At 44.7% G+C, this 25,284-nt stretch overlaps 1 protein-coding gene across 1 annotated transcript in view; it reads right to left on the bottom strand.

Moving 5' to 3' along the window:
• RXFP1 (relaxin family peptide receptor 1) overlaps nucleotides 1-25,284 on the bottom strand; it is a 955,071-nt gene that overhangs the window by 124,079 nt on the left and 805,708 nt on the right. The window contains exon 13 of the mRNA XM_086962355.1: nucleotides 13,609-13,680. Within this exon, the coding sequence (XP_086818481.1) occupies nucleotides 13,609-13,680 (72 nt within the window). The remainder of the gene's footprint in view (nucleotides 1-13,608; nucleotides 13,681-25,284) is intronic.

The raw sequence follows: 25,284 nt of genomic DNA, 5'->3' as shown, positions 1-25,284 counted from the left end.
TCTATGGTTTCGAAATTGGTAGCCTGTATTTTAGAGTTGGTGTATCAAAGGTTATATTAGGGTGTGAGGAGGTGCATCAGATTTTTACATGGATGATGTCATTAGTGATGTCATCAATGATGTCATTTAAGATGCTATCATTGATGTCATCAGTGATGTCACAGACCATGTCATGAATGATGTAATATGTGACATCATCAGCAGTGCATTGCAGGGGCGCGAGTTATAGTTAGCTGAACTGACTGTAATGGCCGAATTTCAATGGTTTTGTACGAGTGAAATGTGCAACTAACTATAACGTCCCTGAAACAAATGTTTTTTTGCAGTGAATTTCCAAGGTTTTTTTAAATGCTAATTTGTAACTATGCCTACAGAGGTAGGATATGTGCAGAAAGAGGAAGAAAGGTGCATAAATAAGCAAGAGAAATGCAGAAAGAGGCAACAGAAGTCCAGAAAGACAAAGAAAGGTGCAGAAAGAGGAAAGAGATATGCAGAAAGAACCAACAGAGGTGCAGAACGAGGCCTTGTTGCAAAGTCATCCTGTGCCCCCAACATTTTGCTAACTGGTACTGGTGGCAACTGACTCTGACTCACCAAGCCCGGAGCCAGTTCTATGCTAAAAGACACTTAGAATACAGTGAAAACACCTGCATACACTAGGGTTTACTACGGGTTGGGGTAAGACTGTGATTGGTCATGACCTCCTCTCTTAGGCCCTAGTATATAATTGGGCAGGGGGATTAAAACTACCTCTAAGTTAGAGGTTCAAAAAGATGCTTCTTTATGTAGTAGTCACATTTGCAGAGTGGTGGAGAAAGGGTGCTGGACCTCTGACCAGCGCTCAGGAATTCTGCTGCGTAGGACTTAAAGTAGGTACCAGCAGGGCTTCTTGGCCCCCAAATTCCCTCAGGAGTAATTTGGACTCCATCCCTCATCCTGTAGTCTGCCAGGAGGCGCGTTTGCAGAGTGGTGGAGAAAGGGGGGTATGGCCTCCGAAGACGTCTTAGCAATCCCACTGTGTGGGACTTAGTGGAGGTAACAAGAGGGGTAGTTGGCCCCCAAGGACCTCCTTGGGGGCCAATCCGCTGATGATGATGTCAGATATTACATAATTATTGACATGGTCTGTGACATCACTTATCACATCTCAAATGACATCACTGACAACATCACTGATGACATCATCCAGATATTTAAATAAGTATTATATATATAGCAATATGCATTGAAGACTGAGTGAATGTATAAGTGTCTGGATGGACGATTTAGTAGCACTGTGATTGTAAATTGTAAATTGTAATTGTAAATAAATTTGTTAAGCGCGGTTGCTGCCCAACGGGCGTCCAAGCGCTGAATAGTAACAGAGATGGGGCGGAGCGGGAGAGTTAGAGCTCGGAGGATTTGGCAAACAGTAAGGTTTTCAGCTTTTTACGGAATGAAAGCAGATTTGGATTGGACTGGAGTGGAAGGGGAAGAGCGTTCCAAAGCTTAGCGGTGTTCAAGGAAAACAACCTACCACCGGTCCTGGCTCTCTTTACCCTGGGAATAACTGCCAGGAAAGCCTCCGTGGAGCGAAGGTTCCTATTTGGGTGGTAGGGGATGACTAGATTGTCATTGATTGCTGGGCCTGTCTTCCAGAAGGCCCGATGCGCAATACATAGGGCCTTGAATGCCACTCTCTGCCTCACTGGCAACCAATGCAGGCTTTTTAGTCCAGGTCTGGCTGACTGGGTTCGCGGAATCTGTAGCAGGGTACGGGCTGCGCAGTTTTGTACCACCTGCAACTTCCGAAGAGTCATCTCAGGGGCCCCTACATATAGGGCATTGTTTGAGTCTAGGCGGGACTGGATGAGGCCTTGTACTGCCACCTGTTTGGCTTCCAGTGGTAAGAGCGGAAGGACCTTCCTCAGGGTTCTAAGTAGGCCGAAGCATGTGGCGGACAACTTAGTGGCCTGGGTGGAGAAGGAGAGCTTTTTGTCCAGCCATACTCCCAGGCTCTTTACATTTTCCTTCGGGGTAGGGGGAGAGCCCAAGCAGGGGGGCCATAAGGAAGTGAAAGGCACTGGCGAGGCTGGTCCTAGGAGCATGAGCTCTGTTTTTTCTCCGTTTAATTTGAGGGAGGAGTTAGTCATCCACTCCATGACGTCCTCTAAGCATTTCAACAGACCTTCCGGGGATAGCCTGTTGTTCTCTTGTGCCAACGAGACCACTAGCTGAGTATCGTCGGCGTACGATACGATTTTGATACCGTACGGTTCGACGACCCCAGCCAGCGGTCTCATGTAAACATTGAATAGCGCAGGGCTCAAGGAGGAGCCCTGCGGTACTCCGCAGCTTAGTGGTTTGCTGGATGACACTGTGTCACCGTCAAAGATCTGAAAAGATCTATTAGACAGGAAGGAGTCGAACCACCTCAATGCGTCGCCTGATACTCCGATGTTATAGAGACGGTTCAGCAAGGTGGCATAGCTGACCGTATCGAAGGCAGCACTTAGATCAAGGAGGATCACTGCCACTGATCCTCCCTGATCCAGTACCCTTCGAGATTCTTCGGTGACCGCTAGCAAGGCGGTTTCGGTACCGTGCTTCGGTCTGAAGCCGGTCTGGGACGTGCGTAATAGGGAGTTATTCTCTAGGAACTGGACCAGCTGAGCGTTTATATATTTCTCCAGAACCTTGCTTGCCCAAGGGAGGAGTGAGATGGGGCGGTAACTGGAGTGGTCGTCTGGATCCAGGTTGGGTTTTTTCAACAGCTCCCGCACCATGGCTTGCTTCCAAGCGGTGGGCACTGTGCCTGCGGAAATGGAGGAGTTTAGTAGCTCCAAGATTACAGGTAGGGTGGCTTGGCATGCCTGCATCAAGACTTCAGGTGGCGCTGGATCGCGAGGAGAGCCCGATTTCACTTGGCGTGCCACTTTGCCAAGGGTGTCAAGATCAAGAGGAGAGAAGTGCTCAAGAGTTGGCTGGTCTGGGGGGAGAGGGGGTCTTGGGGGAGGTGGGACAGTCGAGACTTTATTATGAAAGAATTCCGCAAGCTCGTCACACTGGTCCTGAGTTTTGGTCGGGGGGGGCAGTTTTGACAGTGGTACATTGTTTTATTATGTGGAAAATTTCTTTGGGCTTGGATTTGGCTTCCCAAATTTTGTCCGAATAGTAGGTTGCCTGGGCCGCCCTGACCCCTTCTCTGTAGGCCTTGATTGCCTCTTTGTAGTGTGCCTTTTTTTCCAGTTGGAAGTCTAATCACCAAGCTCTCTCTCTTTGCCTACAAAGGCGTTTTTGCTCTCTTAGAGAATCAGAGAACCAGGGTGCTGATTTATGCATTCTCTTTGAGGAGGATCTGCGAAGAGGGAGGATCGTGTCTAGAGAGTTCGTGATCCAGCCTACATAGTTTTCGTTTGCCACATTGGGGTCTAGGCAGGGGGGTGGACGGGTGGAGTCCAGGATGTGTGTCCAGGATTCCATGGGGAGTTTTGTCCAGTTCCTCCTTGTTGTGGCTTGGGGGGATGTGTGTCCAGGATTCCATGGGGAGTTTTGTCCAGTTCCTCCTTGTTGTGGCTTGGGGGGATGACTGGGGGGTTTTGAGTGTAACCCAGGTGAACGGAATTAGGAAGTGGTCCGACCAGGGGAGGGGGGTGGGTTGGTCTACAGTCAGCTCGGTGCAATTACTAAAGATTGGGTCAAGTAGATTACCCTTTTCGTGAGTCGGGGCTGTGACCAGCTGTGATAGTTGAAGGGCTCCTAGGTCATCTATTAGTTCCTTAGCGATGTGATCTAAAGGGGAATTGAAATGGAAATTAAGGTCCCCTAAGACCGTATGGTTGGCAGAGGTCAGAATTCTTTTTGCTATGATCTCTGGGAGAGACCTGTGGAGCAGTTTTGCTGGCTCAAGGGGGCGGTATATCAATGTGCCGGAGAATGAGCTATTAGCATTAAACTCTATGCTAAATTCTACACTCTCGTACTCATGAATAGTTTCCACTGTAGTTCGGCAGCGATACTGGTCCTTTAGAATGATTGCCAGACCTCCGCCTCTCCCTTCTGGCCTGTCCAGTCGAAAGATTTGATAGCCAGCGGACAGGGCTGAGACTATATCTGGCTCAGATTGAGCTGTGAGCCATGTCTCTGTTAAAAAGATAGCATCTGGCTTGTGCTCCTCGAGCAGCAGTGCGATTTGTGTGCTATGCTTCGGCAGTGATCGACAATTTAACGCATACATATAGTATTTCTGTGACGCGGCCGTCGGAGAGGTATTGCGAAAGGAGTGTTTGCAGTCAGGGCAGCGAGGGGGGAGCTCTGTTGGTGCATAGATGTGGGTGCACTGAGCAGCAGCTGCGCTTCCTATATTGTGGAGGGCTGCCGAGCTGTATGTCCTGCCCTGGATTGTGGGGGAACCAGGGTTTGTGGCCCCTGGTCCCGTCTGGGCGCGGACGGGCGCAGACGGGCTTGCCTTTGGCGCACCTTCGGCGCACCGCCGGCGCGCCCGCTGCGCCCGTCCGCTGCGCCTCCGAAACCAGCACATCCTTATATGGCGGAATAAGGGGGTGTGTGGCCTGTTTCAATGGGCGTGGCCCTGGGGTCCCGGCGATTCGCCTGCGACCCTCTGCAGCGCCTGACTCGGAAATACACAGTATCACATCAACAATTTTAAAAGCTAGTCCACGAGTGGTGGTTTGTTTGTGTCCTTGACAGCGCTAAGATCCGCTGTCCAAGGAGTAAGAGTTGCTTTCCTGCCCTCAAGTTGCCAGGTAAAGGAATTCTTTTTAAAATAGCAGACAAAGTTTAAACGTGACACTCAATTTTTAAAACACCTGTGGGCTCCCGGCTTCCGCCTCAGGAGTACTAATTCTGTAGAAGCGCTCGTTCTCAGCGCTTTTAAGCTGGGCGGGGGGGCGTGGCCTCAGAGGGGGCGTGGCCTCGGTGCACGCTGGCAATGGCGTCTACGAGTGGTGGTCTGTTTGTGTCCTTGACAGCGCTAAGATCCGCTGTCCAAGGAGTAAGAGTTGCTTTCCTGCCCTCAAGTTGCCAGGTAAAGGAATTCTTTTTAAAATAGCAGACAAAGTTTAAACGTGACACTCAATTTTTAAAAAACCTGTGGGCTCCCGGCTTCCGCCCCAGGAGTACTAATTCTGTAGAAGCGCTCGTTCTCAGCGCTTTTAAGCTGGGCAGGGGGGCGTGGCCTCAGAGGGGCGTGGCCTCGGTGCACGCCGGCAATGGCGCCCACGAGTGGTGGTTTGTTTGTGTCCTTGACAGTGCTAAGATCCGCTGTCCAAGGAGTAAGAGTTGCTTTCCTGCCCTCAAGTTGCCAGGTAAAGGAATTCTTTTTAAAATAGCAGACAAAGTTTAAACGTGACACTCAATTTTTAAAAAAACCTGTCGGCTCCCGGCTTCCGCCTCAGGAGTACAAATTCTGTAGAAGCGCTCGTTCTCAGCGCTTTTAAGCTGGGCGGGGGGGGCGTGGCCTCAGAGGGGGCGTGGCCTCGGTGAACGCCGGCAATGGCGTCCACGAGTGGTGGTTTGTTTGTGTCCTTGACAGCGCTAAGATCCGCTGTCCAAGGAGTAAGAGTTGCTTTCCTGCCCTCAAGTTGCCAGGTAAAGGAATTCTTTTTAAAATAGCAGACAAAGTTTAAACGTGACACTCAATTTTTAAAAAACCTGTGGGCTCCCGGCTTCCGCCTCAGGAGTACTAATTCTGTAGAAGCGCTCGTTCTCAGCGTTCGACTGTCTAAGTGACTAATTTAAAGTGTCTCACTAAATATATGGGATAGTGATTAAACTGTGTGAATACCTGTATCACTCTATCTCTTGTTGTGTAAACTACTACATAAGTTGGTTACTAGCTATGTGAAAGTCTATATAAGTTATTAATTAGTTAAGTGAGTATCTGTATGGGATAGTGAATGTGTGTGTGGTTGGGTGGGAGGTGTGTGACTGTCCACAGATATGTAAATAAATGATTTAGAAGGTATATGAGGTTACGACTGTATGTGGAACCAATTGTTTGGGTGAGTGAATCTCTTTATGGGTGTGGTGATGAGTAAATATATTTCTCAATGATACATGTCCAACAAACTAGAACTATAAAAGGCAGTGTAAGTGACAGTTGTTGTATATAAATAAGTATACATACGACTCAGTGATTGTATGAGTGACTGTATACTTGTAATAGTGATTTTATAACACACTAAGTATGAGTTACTATCTATATGAATAAATAACGTGGTGTTTGTATAAGTGTGTAGCTTAGTAAATGCAAGTATGATCAATTATTTGCATAAGTGACTGGGATGACTGCATAAGTTAATAGGATGTGTGCTGGTGTGTAATGTCGATGTAGGTGTATAAGTATATTGATCTATGTTAGCATGTATGAGTGAATCTATAGGTAAGTGTTTAGATGTGTGTGTAGATGTAGGAATCACTGAGAGGGTTTTTAGAAACTTGAATTGATGTGTCAATGGTTAAATATGTACTCCATATTTTATAATGAGTGTTGAAAGGTTATACTAGTGTATGATGAGATGTATCAGATTGTCACGTGGATGATGTCATCAGTGATGTCATTTGAGATGTCATCAGTGATGTCACTGACCATGTCATGAATGATGGAATATGTGACATCATCAGCAGTGGATTGCGGGCGCGCAAGTTTTATTTAGTACAACTAACTAAAAAGGAGGAATTTCAATGGTTTTGTATGAGTGAAATGCCCAGCTAACTATAACACCCCATAACCTATGTTTTTTCAGTGAATTTCTAAGGTTTTTTAAATGCTAACTCCTAACTATAACATGTCTGAAACCTATGTTTTTTTCAGTGAAATTCGAAGGTTTTTCAAAATGCTAATTCCTAACTATAACATGTCTGAAACCTATGTTTTTTCAGTGAATTTCAAAGGTTTCTTTAATGACAATTTTTAAATATAATAATTGTTATATTTATTTTTTTGATACTGATTTACTACATTTTTTTAAACTATTTCTTTTTAGATATTTTATTTTTTAAATTACATTATAATTACATTATACATTACATTAAAAAATATGCTTTCTCAGAATAAATTACTTTAGTTTAAATACTTTGCAAATAGGCAATAGACTTTTAAGTACAGTAGTTATAGTTGTTGCAATGGGCAACACAATTTCAAACACAATGCAACATTGAGCTCAATGTGAATTTCTAGTTAAATGCAATTAGTTACTTTATGGATTACTTTTCTAACCACAGGACTGGATCCTAGGTTCAGTCCTGGGACATCTCCTGTAAACAGTTGAGTAAAAGCGTTTTGGTTACAGTAGTGATTTTTAAGGAATATTATTGTACTTTAAAAGTTGCCAGAAACTCTTTCACATAGAATCACCAATGTTATCCTATGGGAGAAAATTCACTTAGCAGGTAAGTAGTGTTATCGTTACTTTTTCTTACTCAGTGGTGGATCCTGGATCCAGCACTGGTGCATCTCCTGTAAACAGTTGAAAGAATGCGTTTAAGTCATACAGGTGATTTTTAAGGAATATTTGTAGTTTGTGAAAATCAACACTTCGAAACTTTCTGGTGAAAACCAGACAATAGATTCCTATGGAAGGAAATACAAGTTACTGGTAAGTACGGTTAGAATTACTTTTCAGGGTCAGTGCTGGGCTAAAAGATGCAGCACTGAGTTCTCTCCTGATAACAGGTGAGTAAATCGGAATTCGTTGTTCAGATGATTTTAGGTGAATATTTTAAAGTTCCAAAACTCCACACTTAGAAACCAGTCAATGTTAGCCTATGGAAGGAAATTCAAGTTACTGGTAAGTATGGTTAAAATTACTTTTCAGGATCAGTACTGGGCTCAAAGATGCAGCACTAATGTCTCTCCTGATAACAGATGAGTAAATCAGAATTTGTAGTTCGGCTGATTTTAGAGGAATATTTGTAAGTTTAATAAAATCAACACTTCAAAACTTTTTCAGAAAAAAGCAGGCAATGATATCCTATGGAAGAAAATTGAAGGTACTGGTAAGTACGGTTAAAATTACTTTTCAGGATCAGTACTGGGCTCAAAGATGCAGCACTGAGGTCTCTCCTGATAACAGGTGAGTAAATCGGAATTTGTAGTTCGGCTGATTTTACTTCGGTCCAGTATATATAGAGCCACTTTCCTACACCATCCCCTCCCTTCACCACTGTGCAAACTCGCCCTCTAGCGCGTTCTAAGTTGGGGAAATAATTCCCCTTCAATCCTTAGGGTCCCTAGAGTTCAACTAGCCCACTAGGTACATCCAGTAAGTACCACAGAGCTGCGTAGCAAAGAGATGTAAAAAGGGGCACAGCCTGCACTACCTATCTGCAACGCAGCACAGTGGCGCTTCCTGGAAGCACTTGGTGGGCTCCTTGGCCCCCATGGTCCCTCAGGATTGATGGGGAATTTTTTCCCCAACTTAAAACGCACCACAGGGCGTATTTGCACACATCACCTCAGGCCCCGTCCCCTACCTTCACCATTGTGTAAACGCTCCCTGTGGCCGTTCTAAGTTGAGAGATTAAGTCCCCTTCAATCCTAAGGGTCCCTAAGGTCAAAATAGCCCACTAGGTACCTCCAATAAGCGCCACAGAGCTGCTTTGCAGAGAGGTGTAAAAAGTGGCGTGGTCTCTGAACACCTGTCTGCAACGCAGCTCCCTGGCGTATACTTGAGATACCTGTTGGGTTATTGGGCCCTCAGGGACCCTCAGTATTGAAAGAGAATTCATTCCACAACTTAAAACACGCCACGGGTGCGTTTGCACAGTGGTGAAGGAAGCTGGTGTGGCCTGAGGTAACATGTCTGCAAACACGCCCTGTGGCGCCTTTTAAGTTATAGAATTAATTCCTCTTCAATCCGGTTGGGTCCCTGGGGGCCGACTAGCCCACCAGGTACCTCCAGTATGCGCCAGGGGGCTGCCTTGCAGAGAGGTGTTCAGAGGCCTCGCCCCTTTATACAACAATCTGCAGCGCAGCTCCGTGGTGCTTACTGGAGGTACCTGGTGGGCTAGTTGGCCCCCAGGGACCCTCAGGATTTACAAGGAATTAATTCCCCAACTTAAACTACGCCACAGGGTGTGTTTGTACATATGTGAACTCAGGCTCCTCCCCCTCCCTTCACCACTGTGCAAACGCGCCCGTGGCGCGTTTTAAGTTGGGGATGAACTCCCCTTGAATACTGGGGGTCCCTGAAGTGCAACTAGCCCACCAGCTACCTCCAGTAAGCACCACAGAGCTGTGTTGCAGAGAGGTGTAAAAATGGGCATGGCCTCAGAACACCTCTCTGCAACGCAGCCCCCTGGCGCATACCGGAGGTTCCTGGTGGGCTAGTGGACCTCCAGTACTCAAGGGGAATTCGTTCCCCATCTGCAAACACACCAGGGGGAGCGTTTGCAGAGTGCTGAAAGAAGGGGGCGTGGCCTTCGGCGCAATGCCAGTCTGTTTTGTAAGGAGGGCCACTTTTGACCCCGGGGACCCCATCCCTCGGGCCTGGCCATTGTCTTTTTGGAGGTGGGCCATGTGGCCCCCCTCCTCAGGCCTATTATGGCCCTGGGGACCCCATCCCCCAGGGCCAGCCTGCCTCTTTTTAAAAATGTATCATTCATGGAGGGAGGCCGCGTGGCCCCCCTCCCGGGCCACTTGTAGGCCTGGGGACCCCATCCCCCAGGGCTGGCCCTCTCCTTTGGGTACCGTGGGGGTCCCCAATCCCCCCACGGTCCCAGCCGGCTCTCTGCATCCTGCGGGAGCCGGCATTTCTTTTCCACATGGGGAGCAGCTTACATGATGCTCCCCATGTGGAAAAGCAATCTGCTTTGCTTCATTTAATCCCCCTTTCCAACATGAGCGCGGAGATACCCCTTCGGGGATTTATTCAGGCGCTATAGAAGCATATAATAATAATAATAATTTAAGCGAGAGCAGGTGTGCCTGCTCTCGCTTCAATGAAGCAAAACAGTGTTTGCAATGACAGGGTGGGAGCCGCAAGGCTCCCGCCCTGTCATTGTAAACATTTGACGAATCTTCGCTAAATTTTCAAAACTAATGGACTGCTGAGGTTAGCTCCTGTCCTGCAAATTTCGGGGTGATTCATCAAGCAGGGGCCGAGAAAAAAGGGGTGTCCCAAATCACGTTTTGTATTGTATTGTATTGTATATTGGATTTATATAGCGCTTATCACCCAGGGGTCTCTAAGCGCTTGCCTTGGGAACCTGTCCTGGCTTTTCCCTGTGAGACAGCCCCTACAGGGCATCCCCAAGGTGAAAGCCAGGCATCCCGCCGCAGGGGGCCGTTGTGGAGATTAAGCAAGCTTAATGCCCAGAGTTGCAGAGTGTGAACCCATGATTAGGTCAGGCACCGAAGCGAGAATTATCGAGTCCGTGGACATTTGAGCTCAAGACCCTGCCGCGTCGGGAATTGAACCCTGGTCCCGGGTCTGACCTCTGCTTCAGGGTCTGCCTGCTTTAACCAGTGAGCCACACTTCTCCATGTTAATTTCAATAGGAACTTTAGAAATGGCTACAGCCCGAACTGCAGAACGGAATTACACCAAAATTGGTAGCTCTTGGTTCAGAAAGCAACCTTTTTTTTAAATGGTGTAAATCCGTTCAGTAGTTCCTGAGAAAGAAAAAAAAAAGAAACATGGCGCATTGTAAATTGGGGGATTCATTCCCATTGGGTCCTGAGGGTCCCTGGGGGCCAACTAGCCCACGAGGTACCTCCGGTAAGCGCCACAGAGCTGTGTTGCAGAGAGGTGTAAAAATGGGCATGGCCTCTGAACACCTCTCTGCAATGCAGCTCTGTGGCGCATACTGGAGGTACCTGGTGCGCTAGTTGGCCCCCGGGACCCTCAATATTCAAGGTGAATTAATTCCCCAACTTACAATGCATCAGGGCCACGTTTGCTGAGTGCTGCAGGGAGGGGGCGGGGCCTCCGCGGCGATGTCGGCTTAAAAAAATTATATATATATTTTACAAGGAGGGCTGTGTGGCCCCCTTCTTTTACATTAATTGGTGCCCTGGGGACCCCATCCCCCAGGGCCTGCTCTTTTTTTACATTTAAAAAAAACAGGAAGGGGCCCCCCCTCCCGAGTCCAATTATTGCCCCGGGACCCCATTCCCCGGGGCAGGGCCACATTTAAAAAATATATATATTTTTAAAGGAGGGGGCTATGTGACCCCCTCCTTAGGTTTCTTTTGGCCCCGGGGACCCCATCCCCCGGTGCTGTGCCTCTTTATTTATTCATTTATTTTTACATTTTAATATTGAAGGGGGGGGCTGTGTGGCCCCCACCTGGGCCACTTCTGGCCCGGGGGACCCCATCCCCTGGAGCCGGCCCTCTGTGCTGGGAACCGTAGGGGGAGCCCCTGCTGGCTCCCGGCCTCCTGCGGAAGCCGGCATTGCTTTTGAGCAAGGGGAGCAGTTGACAAGCAGCTCCCCTTGCTCAAAAACAATTCTGCTTTGCTTTATTGAAGCAAGAGCAGGTTTCCCTGATCTCGCTTCAATGAAGCAAAGCAGAGTTTGCTATGACAACGCGGGAGCCCCATGGCTCCCGCCCTGCCATAGCAAACAGCATAGCACCCCGGGACACTGCAGGACACTGCTGGAGCTGGCCTGGGGGAGTGGCGGCCCCCAGGGCCATCGGGGACTCCTGGAGGGGGGCCATGCAGCCCCCTCCCTTCAGTTTCAAAGCCCCAGGGAGGTGGTGGTTCCCGGGGATTGGGGGGCTCGCAAGTCCCCCGCATCCAAATAGCTGTGGGGGGGCTGCATGCCCCCGCATATAATGAGCATAGCCATGGGAAGTTAGCAGGCCCCGGGGCTGCAGGGGACCCTGCGGACCCCCGCTATTATTTTTTGGGCAATGCCCCTGGGACCTGGTCAACCCGGGGGCCTCATTAAAATGAAACGCGGGAGCCCGCGCTTCATTAAAATAAAAATCGCAGGATTCGTGACCCCAGCTCAAATCCGCCGAAATTATTAAAAAATGTATGTTTTGCTTGGCCTTGGGGTCCTTGTGGGACCCCCTGAGCAGGCCTAGGGGGTCAGGGTGTTTCTATCCTGCCCCCTTTTCTTGTTTTTCATCTTTTTTGTCACTGTTTTCCTGTGACTCTGTTCTACCGAGTCACAAGATGGCTGCCAACACTTCCTAGAGTGTTGGCATCCAATCACAGTGAAGCTCGTGCTCGGGAGGGTTCGCGAACCCACCGCTTCCCCAGATATCGAAACTTTCATTTTTCAGTTTCTCAGGAAATACTGAACGGATTTACACCATTTAAAAAAGGGTTCTTTCTGAACCAAGGGCTACCTATTTGCCACATTTGGTGTAATCCCATTCAGCAGTCTGTCTGTAGTTTTGCCTAAAGTTTCCTATGGAGGACAGATATCGAACCCATTCTTTTTCACATTTTTCAGGAACTACTGAATGGATTTACACCATTTAAAAAAAGGTCGCTTTCTAGACTAAGACCTATTTTTTTACCAAATTTGTTGTAATTCCGTTCAGCAGTTCGGGCTGTAGCTTTGTCTAAAGTTTCCTATGGAAATTAACATGGGCAAAACACATTTTGGGAACCCCCTTTTTTTTGGCCCCTGCTTGACGAATCACCCCGACACTTTCAAGACAGGAGCTGACCGGGGCACTCTACTAGTTTTGAAAATTGTGCGAGAATTCGTCAAACAACCCCAAAGTTATTGGGAAAACAAAAAACGCTTTTCCTATGGAAACTAGGTACTAACTATAACTACCTACAGGCGACCGCCAGTAGGTAGTATATATATATATTTATATTCACTGTAAAAAACAAAGTGTACAGGGATAGTTAAATTCATATTTTACCCACATAAAATCATAGAAATAGAGCAGTTCTAGTTATGCTTACAGTTATACTTATGATAAGATACAAAAACTCATGGCCTAAAGTTACTTAACGGCGCGAGTAACTATAACTATAGCTGCTGAATTTCATTGGTTTTGTATGGGTAAAAGGTGAACTTAACTATCACGTCCCTGTAACATTTGTTTTTATCAGTGAATTTGTATGTGTTTTTTTTTAATGTAAAGTAATATATAATTGGATCGGTGGGTAGGTATCTGCAGATCCGCGGAGTATCCAAGTGCCTAGATATACAAATTTGTATTTCTTTATTAACTCCAAAACTACTGAAAAGATTTACAGTAAATTACAAAAAGAGCTCTTTCTGGACAAAGAGCTAGCTTTCTGCCAAATTTGGTGTACATTTTTCAAGCGGTTCGGCCTGTAGCCGTGTCTAAAAATGGCAAAATCTCCAAAGACTTTGCATGGGGAAAATCATTTTGGGACCCCCTTTTTCTCAGTCCCCGCTTGATGAATCACCCCAAAATGTTCCATGTACAACCAAGCAAAGTAGGCCACGTTTTTGGGGAAAAAGGTTACAGGCTCAATAAAGTTACCTGAGCTAACTATAACTTACTTACTTACCGCAATGCTCTGCTACTCTGCTTATATTTTTTATAATATTAACAAAGATATGTAGCATAAGGTGCATCATAAGAAACTATATTTATGAGGAAAAGCTCAGACTGGATGCAGAAATAAAAGGTAAGACATAATAATGAGAACAAGATACTTACAGTGATTTAAGTCTCGCAACGTGATCAAAGTGGTCTGCTTGTATTTTCTGGATGGGGTTGCATGATAGGTTCCTATAGGCGAAATAAAATAAAAATTAGCCTTGTATGCTCAGAAATAGCTTGGCACAGTTTTATGTTGTTTTATAGCACAACGCTCTAACTATTACTCAGAGCAATTTCTGAAAAGAAAGTATCAATCGAGCAATTTATTGAGATTACAGCTAGTACATCATTGGAATACCTAATCCCTGTCTAACAAGCATACAGAGACTAAATAAAAAAAAGAAATGCTAAATGTATCAAAGTACTCTCCTATCCCCACTCTACTTATTGGGAAATCTGCAGATGATTGGCCAAAGGTTTTCCCTTTATTCTGTGGGCACATTGTTGTGACTACAATTGCATTACATGTTAACCATCCCATGTTAAGCCTTTTGAGCTTCCATAGTTGGAGGTTCTTACAGTGATGTAAGTAATAGAATGTGGAGACAAGAAGGATCTAAGTGAGACTAGAGCTGGATGCATTTCCTGCCTCTCTGTACCTGAATTGTTCCAGGGTCATTTTATTGAAAGAAATCATTTTGAGAATACAACCAAGTCCACATCTTTACAAATCGGCGATGGGAGTGGCTCGACCGACCCTTGTACAATCTTCCTACAGTTTACTACAGCAGAACTGCATTAGTGAATTCATAACATTGTAAAGAGTGTGAGGGGAATCGTGACAGTAGTTGGGAAAAAAATGCCACACTTCATCGCCTATGCCCTACCGGGTATGCACAACTGAGGAATTCACATTCCAACTGAATTTTAACAATTCAACAATTTTAAGAGCTGAAAAACTGTAAGTTGAGACTGCCTTTTTTAAAACGGGCCCAACATTCTAACGTGCACTGCCCTGCGAGCTGCTTCCTCCTTGAGCGCACCTCCTGAGCGCTTGTGGAACTACTTCCTCCACGAGCACAACAATCCTGTGCACACTGCTTCTAACGTTAATCAGCAGTGCTGACAGAATATGTGACAGCCTGACCACAATGCAATATAAACTTTGACATCATGTGTCGCCATCTTGAATTTACTGTCTGTGCTCTACACAGAGCTATTCACAACGTGTACTCCAGCAACTAGCCATTTCATACTTCAGGGTTAGCACTCAAGTTTGTCACATAGATCGATAACTTTACGACGCCTTTGTTCCAGCACGAGTTTTGGGAATGCGACAATTCGAGACTGCAAAAATATTTTACTATCATATAAGTTGCTATAGCTGTACCACAGCAGTGCAGGTACATGCATTGTACCGACAAATATTAGAATAGCACTTTGGGTAAGAATAGTTTTACTTATAGTTTGCTACTATGGCCTCACCTTTAAATCTTACTCCACCACATGCTTTTATTCCAGCTTCTGGTGAACCGTATATAAAATGGGGAGTATGGCGGGAATTCTTTTTAAACTACATATCCACTCTGGATGAGGATGATGACTTTGCTCCTGAGAAAAAGAAAAAAATGTTGTTACATTGTTTGGGACTAGTCACTAAAAATGTATAACAACATTGGGAAAAGAGTCTGACAACCTGGACAGGGTGATGTTTTTACAAAAGTACTGGAGCACCTGTATTGTTACTTTGCACCACAGTCTACGTAGGATTGCATTGATAAAAGTTTCACCACTGAAACAAGGTAAAGATGAATAATATAGAAATTTGTGATCCAATGGTGATGTATGCCTCTAATTCAACCATAAAAGAGAATTTGTGGGCAAAAGGAGAGTCATCTCTCCAAGATGTTATTGATATGGTAAAAGAGCTGAACTAGTGGGTAGATTCGATACGCCTGTGTTGATAAAAGAAATGGAGAAGGAAGACAAAGAAACTGTTGCTAAGGTTAAAATGGGATATTTTTTTAACACAGACTATAAAAGAAGCCAGATGTCTGGAAATGTACTGCAGACATATTAAAAGAAAAATGCATCATCGACTGTGTGTTGCAGATGTAGTTACAAACGCCACTTTGAAATTTACAAGAAATGCCCTGCTGGGAATAAAAGGTTTTCTGGTTGTGGCACGATAGGTCATTTATAAAAAGAGTGTTGCAAAAGAAAAGACAATACAGTCAGGTTCTTGGAAGGGATTTGTGACTCAAATTTAGATGCAGAATCCAATAAAATGGATGAATGTGAGAAGAATATGTATATTGAGCATAGATGGCAGTGAATCATTAAGATAATTAAGTAGGAAACCTATATGTGAGATGACACTTGTTGGGGTGAAAATGTCCATTGTTGCAGACTCCGGGTCCCCCATACGAACATTAGTAGAAAAATATGGGAAGATTATATTTCAACTGAATTGGCGAGCATCCGGAGGTGTCAGGTATTGCACCCAAAAGTTTCACCATTTAAACCATTGACATTTTAGGGTTCAGGAAATTACTATTTGATTTCAAGGAGAGACATGCTGAGTGTAAATTGTATATATTCAAGGAAGGCCCATGTTTTGGGTTGGAGGGATCACGGTGAGTTAGATATAATAATGATTCCACTAGCTCTGAGCTTGTGTTGGTGCCATGAGACAAGGAAAAATGAGTAGAAACGCTGTATTTTCAAGGAGATATTGCAAATTGCAAAGGTTCCAACATACAATTGTGCTGAAAGAAGAAGCTGGGGCATATGTTCAGAAGGCGAAACAGATACCCACGACCATCAGGGATGAAGTCCTGAATGAATTGCCAAGACATGCTAATGGGAAGAACTGAAAATGTGTATACCTAAGAGATTTGAATAGGAATATTTTGGTTGGCCAGTTTCCTCTACCTAAAATCAACTAATTATTCACAACTATCAACCTTACCACTTCCTACACCCAGGTCCCACTATACCCCTCAAGTAGGAGACTTACTGCTTTCATAACACCTTTTCGGTGTTTCCAATTTGCCAGGGTACCTTTTCGACTCGTGTTGACAGCGGCTATGTTCCAAAGGATAATGTACTAATTGTTCAAGGGGGTGGAGTTTGTCATTTTCTTTCAAGATGACATACTGTTGATGGGGAAAACCAAGAAGGATCATGATCAGAAACGCGAGCAAGTTTTGAGCATTTTAAATGAAAAAGGTCTTACTGCAGAATATGGGAAATGCAAGTTTTCAAAGAAAGAGGTAACATACTTGGGCTATGTGATAAACAGAGAAGGAATAAAACCTAAAACAGAATTGTTGAATGCTATAGCGAATGCTTCTCCTCTGAAGAGTAAGGATGATGGAAGGATGTATTTAGGTGTTGTGGAGTATTACTCAAAATTCGTGAAGACTTTTTTGAGTATAACTTATCACATTAGGCAACTCTTGAAAAAGTTTGAATGGATGAGTGAGTTTCAGAATGCATTACAGGAAAAAAAAAGATATTTGTCAGGCTCCTCACTTGTGTCGATTTGACCAAAAACTTAAAAGCATAGTTACCACAGATGCAGGTGGAAAAGGTATAGGAGTAGATCTTACCCAATTGGACAGCAGATAAGGAAAGGAAAATGTTGTCAACTTCTCCTGACGTTCTCTATCTCCATCTGAGGAGAAACATGCTGTAATAGAGCATTAAGCCTTTTCGTGTGTTTGGGGGCTGGAATACTCTAGGGAATGTATTTGAGGTTTGCCTGTTACATAAGAAGTGATCATAAACCTTGACGAAAATCCGTACGACAAAAGGATTGAGCAATGCTTCTCCCCGTTAAGCGCATTTGTCTATAAAATTGCTGGACAATAACTATAAAGTACAATATGTACCAGGTGTAAAAAACAGAGTAGCAGATTTTTTAGAGGAGGATGCCAATGGCTTTAAAAAATGCAAAAACAACAGTTGATGGACAGAATGCAGAACAATGTCATACACTGACCCCAGTACAGAGATCTGGGCCTAAATCCATCCTTTTTCTGCTCACCATGCCATTCCAGTTTGAACCCAGCCATATGCAAATCAGTCTTGACCCTGTGGGAACAGTCCAGCGCGAACTGACAAGCCAGGTCCTCCCTGGACTGGAAACAAGAATCATGGGACCGGTTTCGGGCTTTCAGTCCTCATTAGCCAGGATAGCTTGATTTCAGTGGCATGGAGAGCACGGGACTCACGTATGAGCATACCCGTCCCACTCGGGGTGACAAATGTAAAAAACAACAGTTGATGGACAGAATGCAGAACAATGTCATACATTCACTCCAGTACAGAGATCTGGGCCTAAATCCATGCGTTTTTGCTCACCACGCCATTTCAGTTTGAACCCAGCCAAATACAAATCAGTCTTCACCCTGTGCCCCATGGGAACAGTCCAGCCCGAACTGCCAAGCCAGGACCTCCCTGAACTGGAAACAAACATCCTAGGGCCGGTTTCGGCACTGGACTGCTCCCATGAGGCACAGGGTCAGACTGATTTGCATATGGCCATGTCTGAACTGGGGTGGTGGAGTGAGCTCAAGAATGATGATGGATTAAACCCAGATCAGTTGACTGGGGGTGAGTGTTAGATTTGCTCAAATGCTCCGTCCATCATCCCTTTTGGTATCGCTTTGTTCCCCTTAAGTTGGCAGGGTATGCCCAGACGTGGGTCCCTTGCTCACTTTGCCACTGGATTCAAGATAGCCTGGTTGATGAGGGTTATGAACCCGAAACTGGTCCCAGGATGCTTGTTTCTGGTCCAGGAAAGACATGGCTTGGCGGGTCGGCGCTGGACTATTCCCATGAGGCACAGGGTCAGACTGATTTGCACATAGCCATGTCTGAACTGGGGTGGTGTAGTGAGCTAAAGAATGATGATGGATTAAACCCAGATCAGTTGACTGGGGGTGAGTGTTTGATTTGCTCAAATGCTCCGTCCATAATCCCCTTTAGTATTGCTTAGTTCGCGCTAAGTTGGCAGGGTATGCCCAGATGTGGGTCCCTTGCTCACATTGCCACTGGATTCAAGATAGCCTTGCTGATGAGGGTTATGAACCCAAAACCCGTCCCAGGATGCTTGTTTACGGTCCAGGGAAGACATGGCTTGACATTTCTGCGCTGGACTGTTCCCATGAGGCACAGGGTCAGACTGATTATCACATGGCCATGTCTGAACTGGGGTGGTGGAGTCAGCTAAAGAATGATGATGGATTAATCCCTGATCTGTTGACTGGGTGTGAGTGTTTGATTTGCTAAAATGCTCCGTCCATCATCCCCTTTGGTATTTGCTTTGTTTGCTCTAAGTTGGCAGGGTATGCCCAGACGTGGGTCCCTTGCTCACTTTGCCACTGGATTCATGATATCCTTGCTGATGAGTGACATATACCCGAAACCGGTCCCAGGATGCTTGATTCCGGTCCAGGAAAGACGTGGGTTGGCAGTTCGGCGCTGGACTGTTCCCATGAGGCACAAGGTCAGACTGATTTGCACATGGCCATGTCTGAACTGGGGTGGTGGAGTGAGCTAAAGAATGATGATGGATTAAACCCAGATCAGTTGACTGGGGGTGAGTGTTTGATTTGCTCAAATGCTCCGTCCATCATCCCCTTTTGTATTGCTTAGTTCGCCCTAAGTTGGCAAGGTATGCCCTGACGTGGGTCCCTTGCTCACTTTGCCACTGGATTCAAGATAGACTGGTTGATGAAAGTTATGAACCTGAAACTGGTACCAGGATGCTTGGTTCCGGTCCAGGGAAGACATGGCTTGGCAGTTCGGCGCTGGACTGTTCCTATGAGGCACAGGGTCAGACTGCTTTGCACATGGCCTTGTCTGAACTGGGGTGGTGGAGTGAGCTAAAGAATGATGATGGATTAAACCCAGATCAGTTGACTGGGTTGAGTGTTTGATTTGCTCAAATGTTCCGCCCATCATCCCTTTCGCTTTGTTCGCCCTAAGTTGGCATAGTATGCCCAGACGTGGGGCCCTTGCTCACTCTGCCACTGGATTCAAGATAGACTGGCTGATGAGGGTTAAGAACCCGAAACCGATCCCAGGAAGCTTGTTTCTGGTCCAGGGAAGACATGGCTTGGCAGTTCGGTGCTGGACTGTTCCCATGAGGCACAGAGTCAGACTGATTTGCACATGGCCATGTCTGAACTAGGGTGGTGGAGTGAGCTAAAGAATGATGATGGATCAAACCCAGATCAGTGGACTGGGGGTGAGTGTTTGATTTGCTCAAATGCTCCGTCCATCATCCCCTTTGGTATCGCAATGTCTTTGAAACAGGCACCTATGGATGAATGTGAAATTGTGTGTGGCTAAGGTGAATGATGAGCATATTTCTACTGAGGAGTGGTCAGAAGCTCAAGACAATGATTTCTTAGTAAAAGAGGTGAGAATTAGGATTAGCCAAGGATAGCCTAAAAAAGGAGCTCTTGGGAAAGATTTAAGGAACTTGATGTTACGAATGAGACTTCTGAAGTAGAAGGCAAGGCCACGAGAAATGGTAGAGCAATTCCACCTGAAGGGGTCAAAGGGAAGATGTTGAATATTTGTCATCAAGTCCACATAGGTATTACTATGAGCGAAGGAAGGAAGACATTTTTGTATTGGTGGCCTGGAACGGATTTAGCAATTGAAAGGAAATTAAGAGAGTGTGTTAGTTGTAATGATTCAGACAAGACACAAGTAACCCTAAGGCCAATTTTGTGTCCCATAAGTAGTCCCAACATGGCTTCGGAAAGAATTGGCATTGATATACAGGACCTATTCTTGAGAAAGAAGATTTGAAATATGTCATTGTGGTGTTTGACCATTTCTCTAAATGGCCAGAAATTGATTTTGTTTCTAAGGTAGATACTGCAGCAGTTTCTTGATGGCGTGTTTCTGAAGGAGGGTTTACCGAAAATTGTTATCAGTGATAAGGGTCTCAGTTTATCGCAAATGTGGTCATGGTTTGTTTTGCAATGGCATTGTACAAAAAAACTCATCTGTTTTTTTAACCCTGCTGGAAATGGCACCACGGAGCGCTTTATAGGATTATTAAAGGTACTGTGCAATTAGCTGTTAACTCTTGTCTATGTTGGAGGAAGGAAGTGTTGCTCACACTTTGGGCATACAGAATCACCATTGTGGATCAGCAGATCACAGCCCATTGGAAAAGTTAAGAAGAGAAGGATTTAAAGGGAGCAAGATCTGGATGTATAAGTTGGCCCCCGTAAGTGTATTGTAACAGGGTCATTTTATTGAAATAAATGATCTTGAGAACTCAACCCAGTTCACATCTTTTCACAAATATTTGTACTATATGCTAATAAATCAAACCTTAATGGCAAGTTTGTATTTCTGTGGTTCTGTGAGTTTTCTATGTTGCAAGGATTCAACCCCATATGCTCACTTTTTGCTAGCCAGTAACTAGATTGGGTGACAAATTAGTAGAAAGGCACAGTGAGCAAAATCTGCAATATAGAAGTTATCTTGCTGAGCACAATTGAGCTAAAATGAAAAATAAAGCACCCAAAATTGTTCAATGGGCGTACCACTGAAACAAATGTATTTCACGTGTCTCCCACCTCAAATTTCCAAAATTTCCAATCTGTCTGCTACCTGTAGTTCTCCTTTTTGGCCCAATGTGTGTGGATGCACATCCGGTGATGTTTGTGAATATTTCCTGTGATTTGCATCCATGTGCCAGAGAGAAAAAAAATAACCTATTCTCCCTAATGACCACCCGCAGCCCAAATTGCGAGAGAAGTTTGCCAAATATTGCATGAACTTGTAGTGAGAATTTGTTTATTAAACCAGGCTTGTCTGCAATATTTCACTTGTTTGTGCTTCAAGAAGTATGCACCTAGTGAAATCGTAGTTCCCATTCAAAAGATCAAACGTGCATACTACCCCAAAGTTCACCACCTTTTGATACTTTTAGAAAATATGTACCTCTTCTGTTGAAGTGTTCTTATTGTGGATTCATTCCACACCAACGCCCTTCTCTTCTGTTTCCAACAATGTAAACTGTTTCTGTCCTCCCCTCCATTCACCAATTATTAGTAACCATAATGTTAACATGCTTACCATTGTTATGGGGTGCAGGCATTTCAAAGCTAATATGTGCAGATGACTAACTTTGAATCACACTTGATTGCTCTTCATTGAATATCTCCAGTTAAAACAACATCTTACAGTGAATGTGGGCCAGAGTAATTTTCCTTTTTAGACAACTATAAAATACCACGTCATATCTACAGTAATCTACTAATTTAGGCCTGAAGCCACCCATACCCAAGCTCATAGGCCATTCTGATTTCTAGGAATCTATTATAGGTTCAAGGTGCTCAAATAATTTACCATGTGCTTCAAAACCTAATTTATTGAGAAGTAGCAGAATGTAAGTGAAAAGGTTGTACCTACCCATGTATACTTAAGTAAACATGAATTTTGCTCTGGAATACATTCCTGCTCATCTCCCTATATCCTATTTCTTTTTCTTTCATCTTTGCCCTTTTGAGGTCTTGGCTAGCAAGAAACACTCAAAAATGAACAGTGGGCCAAAGGAGCAACCATTTAGGCACCAATCCAATACAATCACCAATCGAAGTTACACAGATGCAACTTTAAATTCTTTTGTGTAGATCTCCAAACGTGCCCTCTGTCCAAGAGCACTCCCCTATTACCAGGGGCCACAAAATAAAACACTAAATCAGAGCTGCACCACTTTATAATAATATTCAAAGAGTCCTTTGAATGATAATTCTCAATGAAGCCACCAAGTCGTTGTGCAGTGGTCAAAGTTTTTTTCTTTTTCTTCTTTTATTAGTTGTTTATGTACAAGACAACGCGTTTCGTCCTAGAAAACAGGATTTCTTCAGGGCAATTCGAAAAAAAACTGAGAATTGGAAGTAGTAAGACCTTGCCAAATTGGTTGTTGCAGAAGGGGTGGAATTTAGATCCATGCGTTCCACTCATCCATTTGCGTCAATACATAGTCCAATCAGAGCGATGGATGAGGAATGGTAAAATCTCCCTACACGTTCCTATAGTTGCTTAATAATTTTCTCAGCGGGATTCGTAGACAAAGTAGTATGATAGCCACAACGAAAATAGTATCACAACAATTATTACTCCTTAGTCCATATCAGCGGTATTTCCAATATTCCCCCTGGCATATATTCAGATGCGATATTGTAGTTCGCGTCCTCCTGCCACCCAGAATCCCGCTGAGAAAATTATTAAGCAATTATAGGATTGTGTTAGGAGATTTTACCATTCCTCATCCACCGCTCTGATTGGATTACGTATTGACGCAAATGGATGAGTGGAACGCATGGGTCTAAATACCACCCCTTGTGCAACATACAATTTGGCCAGGTCTTACTACTTCCAATTCTCTGCATTTTTTCGAATTGCTCTGAAGAAGTCCTGTTTTCTAGGACGAAACGCGTTGGCTGTTTGTCTTGTAAATAAAGTACTAATAAAAGAAAAAAACAGAAAAAACACTTTGACCTATGCACAACGACTTGGTGGCTTCATTGAGAATTATCATTCAAAGGACTCTTTGAATATTATTACAAAGAGGCCCATCTCTGATTTAGTGTTTTATTTTGCCTTGGCTAGCAGTCCCTATTTTCAATATGCAACATATGTGTATGGTGTGCTTAGAGTTATTTGCTTGCATATAAGTGCTTGTCTTTGTTTTCTATCTCGCATTCCAAAAAGGTATTTCCTCCCTATGCTTGTGTTTGTCCTATTCAGGAGCATTTTGGTCTTACAATGCTCTCATTGGATGATGTATCCTTCCACATCTCCTATCAGACCTTCATTTTCAGTACCTGGGAGGGAGTATTTCGTTTTTCTCTCTCTCACTGCTCCCCATATCCTCTCTCCCCCAATCCCACCTAATGTCTTCTGGCACCCATATTTTTTGTTTCATTACATGCTTTTTTCCACTTTTTGTGCCCACCGCCCTATCAGCGAAAGAATTTTATTTTTTATTTTTTTCAAGATACCTGTCGACATTTGCGTATATACACGCATGCATGGAGGACAACTCCCATTTTGTTTGTTTTATATTAACAAATGCCATCTGGCAGATCATAGAGGCGTAGGGTGGTCTTCCCCCAACGTTTTGCTTGCCTCACTACATTTTTCTGACTTCGTTTTTGGTGGTAAATGAACTCTGTGCACTTTACCACTGCTTACCAGGGCTGAAGTGCTTGTGCCCTCTCCCTTAAAATTGTAACATTGGCTCATACCAAATTGGCATATTTAATTTACTTATATGTCCCTCATAAAGTGCACTACATCTGCCCAGGGCCTGTAATTAAATGCTACTAGTGCTCACTGCTTAACATACAACAAAGTATTTGTTAATTGTAATGTACGACTATCCAAGGTCCCTGACCATTACAATTGGGTTCCCTTGCTATTTAAACACTAGTGCTCCTGCACCACTGGATTCAAGCTAACCTGGCCGATGAGGAGTGATACCCCAAAACCTGTCCCGGGATACTTGTTTCTGAGTCAGTGAGGAACCGCCTTGGCAGTTCGGGCTGGACTTTTTCCATGAGGAGCAGGGTCAAGGCTGATTTGCATATTGCTGGGTCAAAGCTGGGTGGCGTGATGAGCAAAAAATGGATGGATTGAACCCAGATATTTGTGACTGGGGGTGAATGTTTGCATTGTTCAGTATTCCGTCCATCATTTGTTCTTTTTGGTTTTGTCGGCCTAAGTGGGAAGGGTATGCCAAAATGTGGGCCCTGTGCTCACTGTGCCACTGGATTCAAGCCAGCCTGGTTGATGAGGGGTGATACCCAAAACCGGTCCCAGGATGCTTGTTTCCGGTCCAAGGAGGCCCTGGCTTGGCAGTGAGGGCTGGACTATTCCCATGAGAAGCAGGGTTAACACTGATTTGTAAATGGCTGGGTCCAAACTGGTATGGCGTAGTGAGCAACAAACCAATGGCTTAAACCCAGATCTTTGTGACTCTGGTTGAATGTTTGCACTATTCAGCATTCTAGCCATATTTTTTTCTTTTTACTAGTGGGCTTGCAGCAATCAGTGTGCCACCCGCTTTAGTAGCACTCTAACCATTGCTAAGACCTGCCATTGCAGAGCCTGTGTGTGCAGTTTACACTGTCACTTCAACATGGCAAGATAAATCTCTTGCCAGGTCTAAGCCTTCCCTTTTTATACAAATAAGTCAACCGTATAGCAGGCCTTGTATAGCCCACAGGGCAGGGCGCAATACATTTAAAAGGCAGGTCATGTACTTTTTAAGATTGACATGTCTTGGTAGTGAAAGTCTCCCAATTTAATTTTTCACTACTGCACAGCCTATCTCTCCCATATGTTAACATTGGGATTACCTTATTACATATTTTAAGTGTAATTCCCAAATGGGAAGAGATAGACTTTTCAAGTTTGGTGTTACTGGGCTCGCAGTTTAAAAATCAGAACTTATGGTGGAGTTTGATTTTAAGTTATAGAGTAGCAAATGCCACTGTTAGAAAGGTATTTACCTACTTAGCCATTTGGTGTCTGCTGCCTGCCTCTGTTTAGTCTGGGCTGGATGACAGCTGGGCTTTGTTTCCCTCTGGATAGCCACAGACAAAGGAAGCTTAGATGTATCTTGATGGACCATTCTAGGGAGAAGGGAGGGAGGATCTGGGCACAGCTTCACACTTACACATGAATGGGCTGTGTCCTGTCCACACACAAAAGCCTGCATATTCCTTGCAGTGAGTCTGGAGCCAT

This window comes from Lissotriton vulgaris, chromosome 3_1, assembly GCF_964263255.1.
Source record: "Lissotriton vulgaris chromosome 3_1, aLisVul1.2, whole genome shotgun sequence".
Classification (NCBI taxonomy): domain Eukaryota; kingdom Metazoa; phylum Chordata; class Amphibia; order Caudata; family Salamandridae; genus Lissotriton; species Lissotriton vulgaris.
Note: the sequence above shows the minus strand (reverse complement) of the source record. Positions and strands in the feature narration are given on the sequence as shown.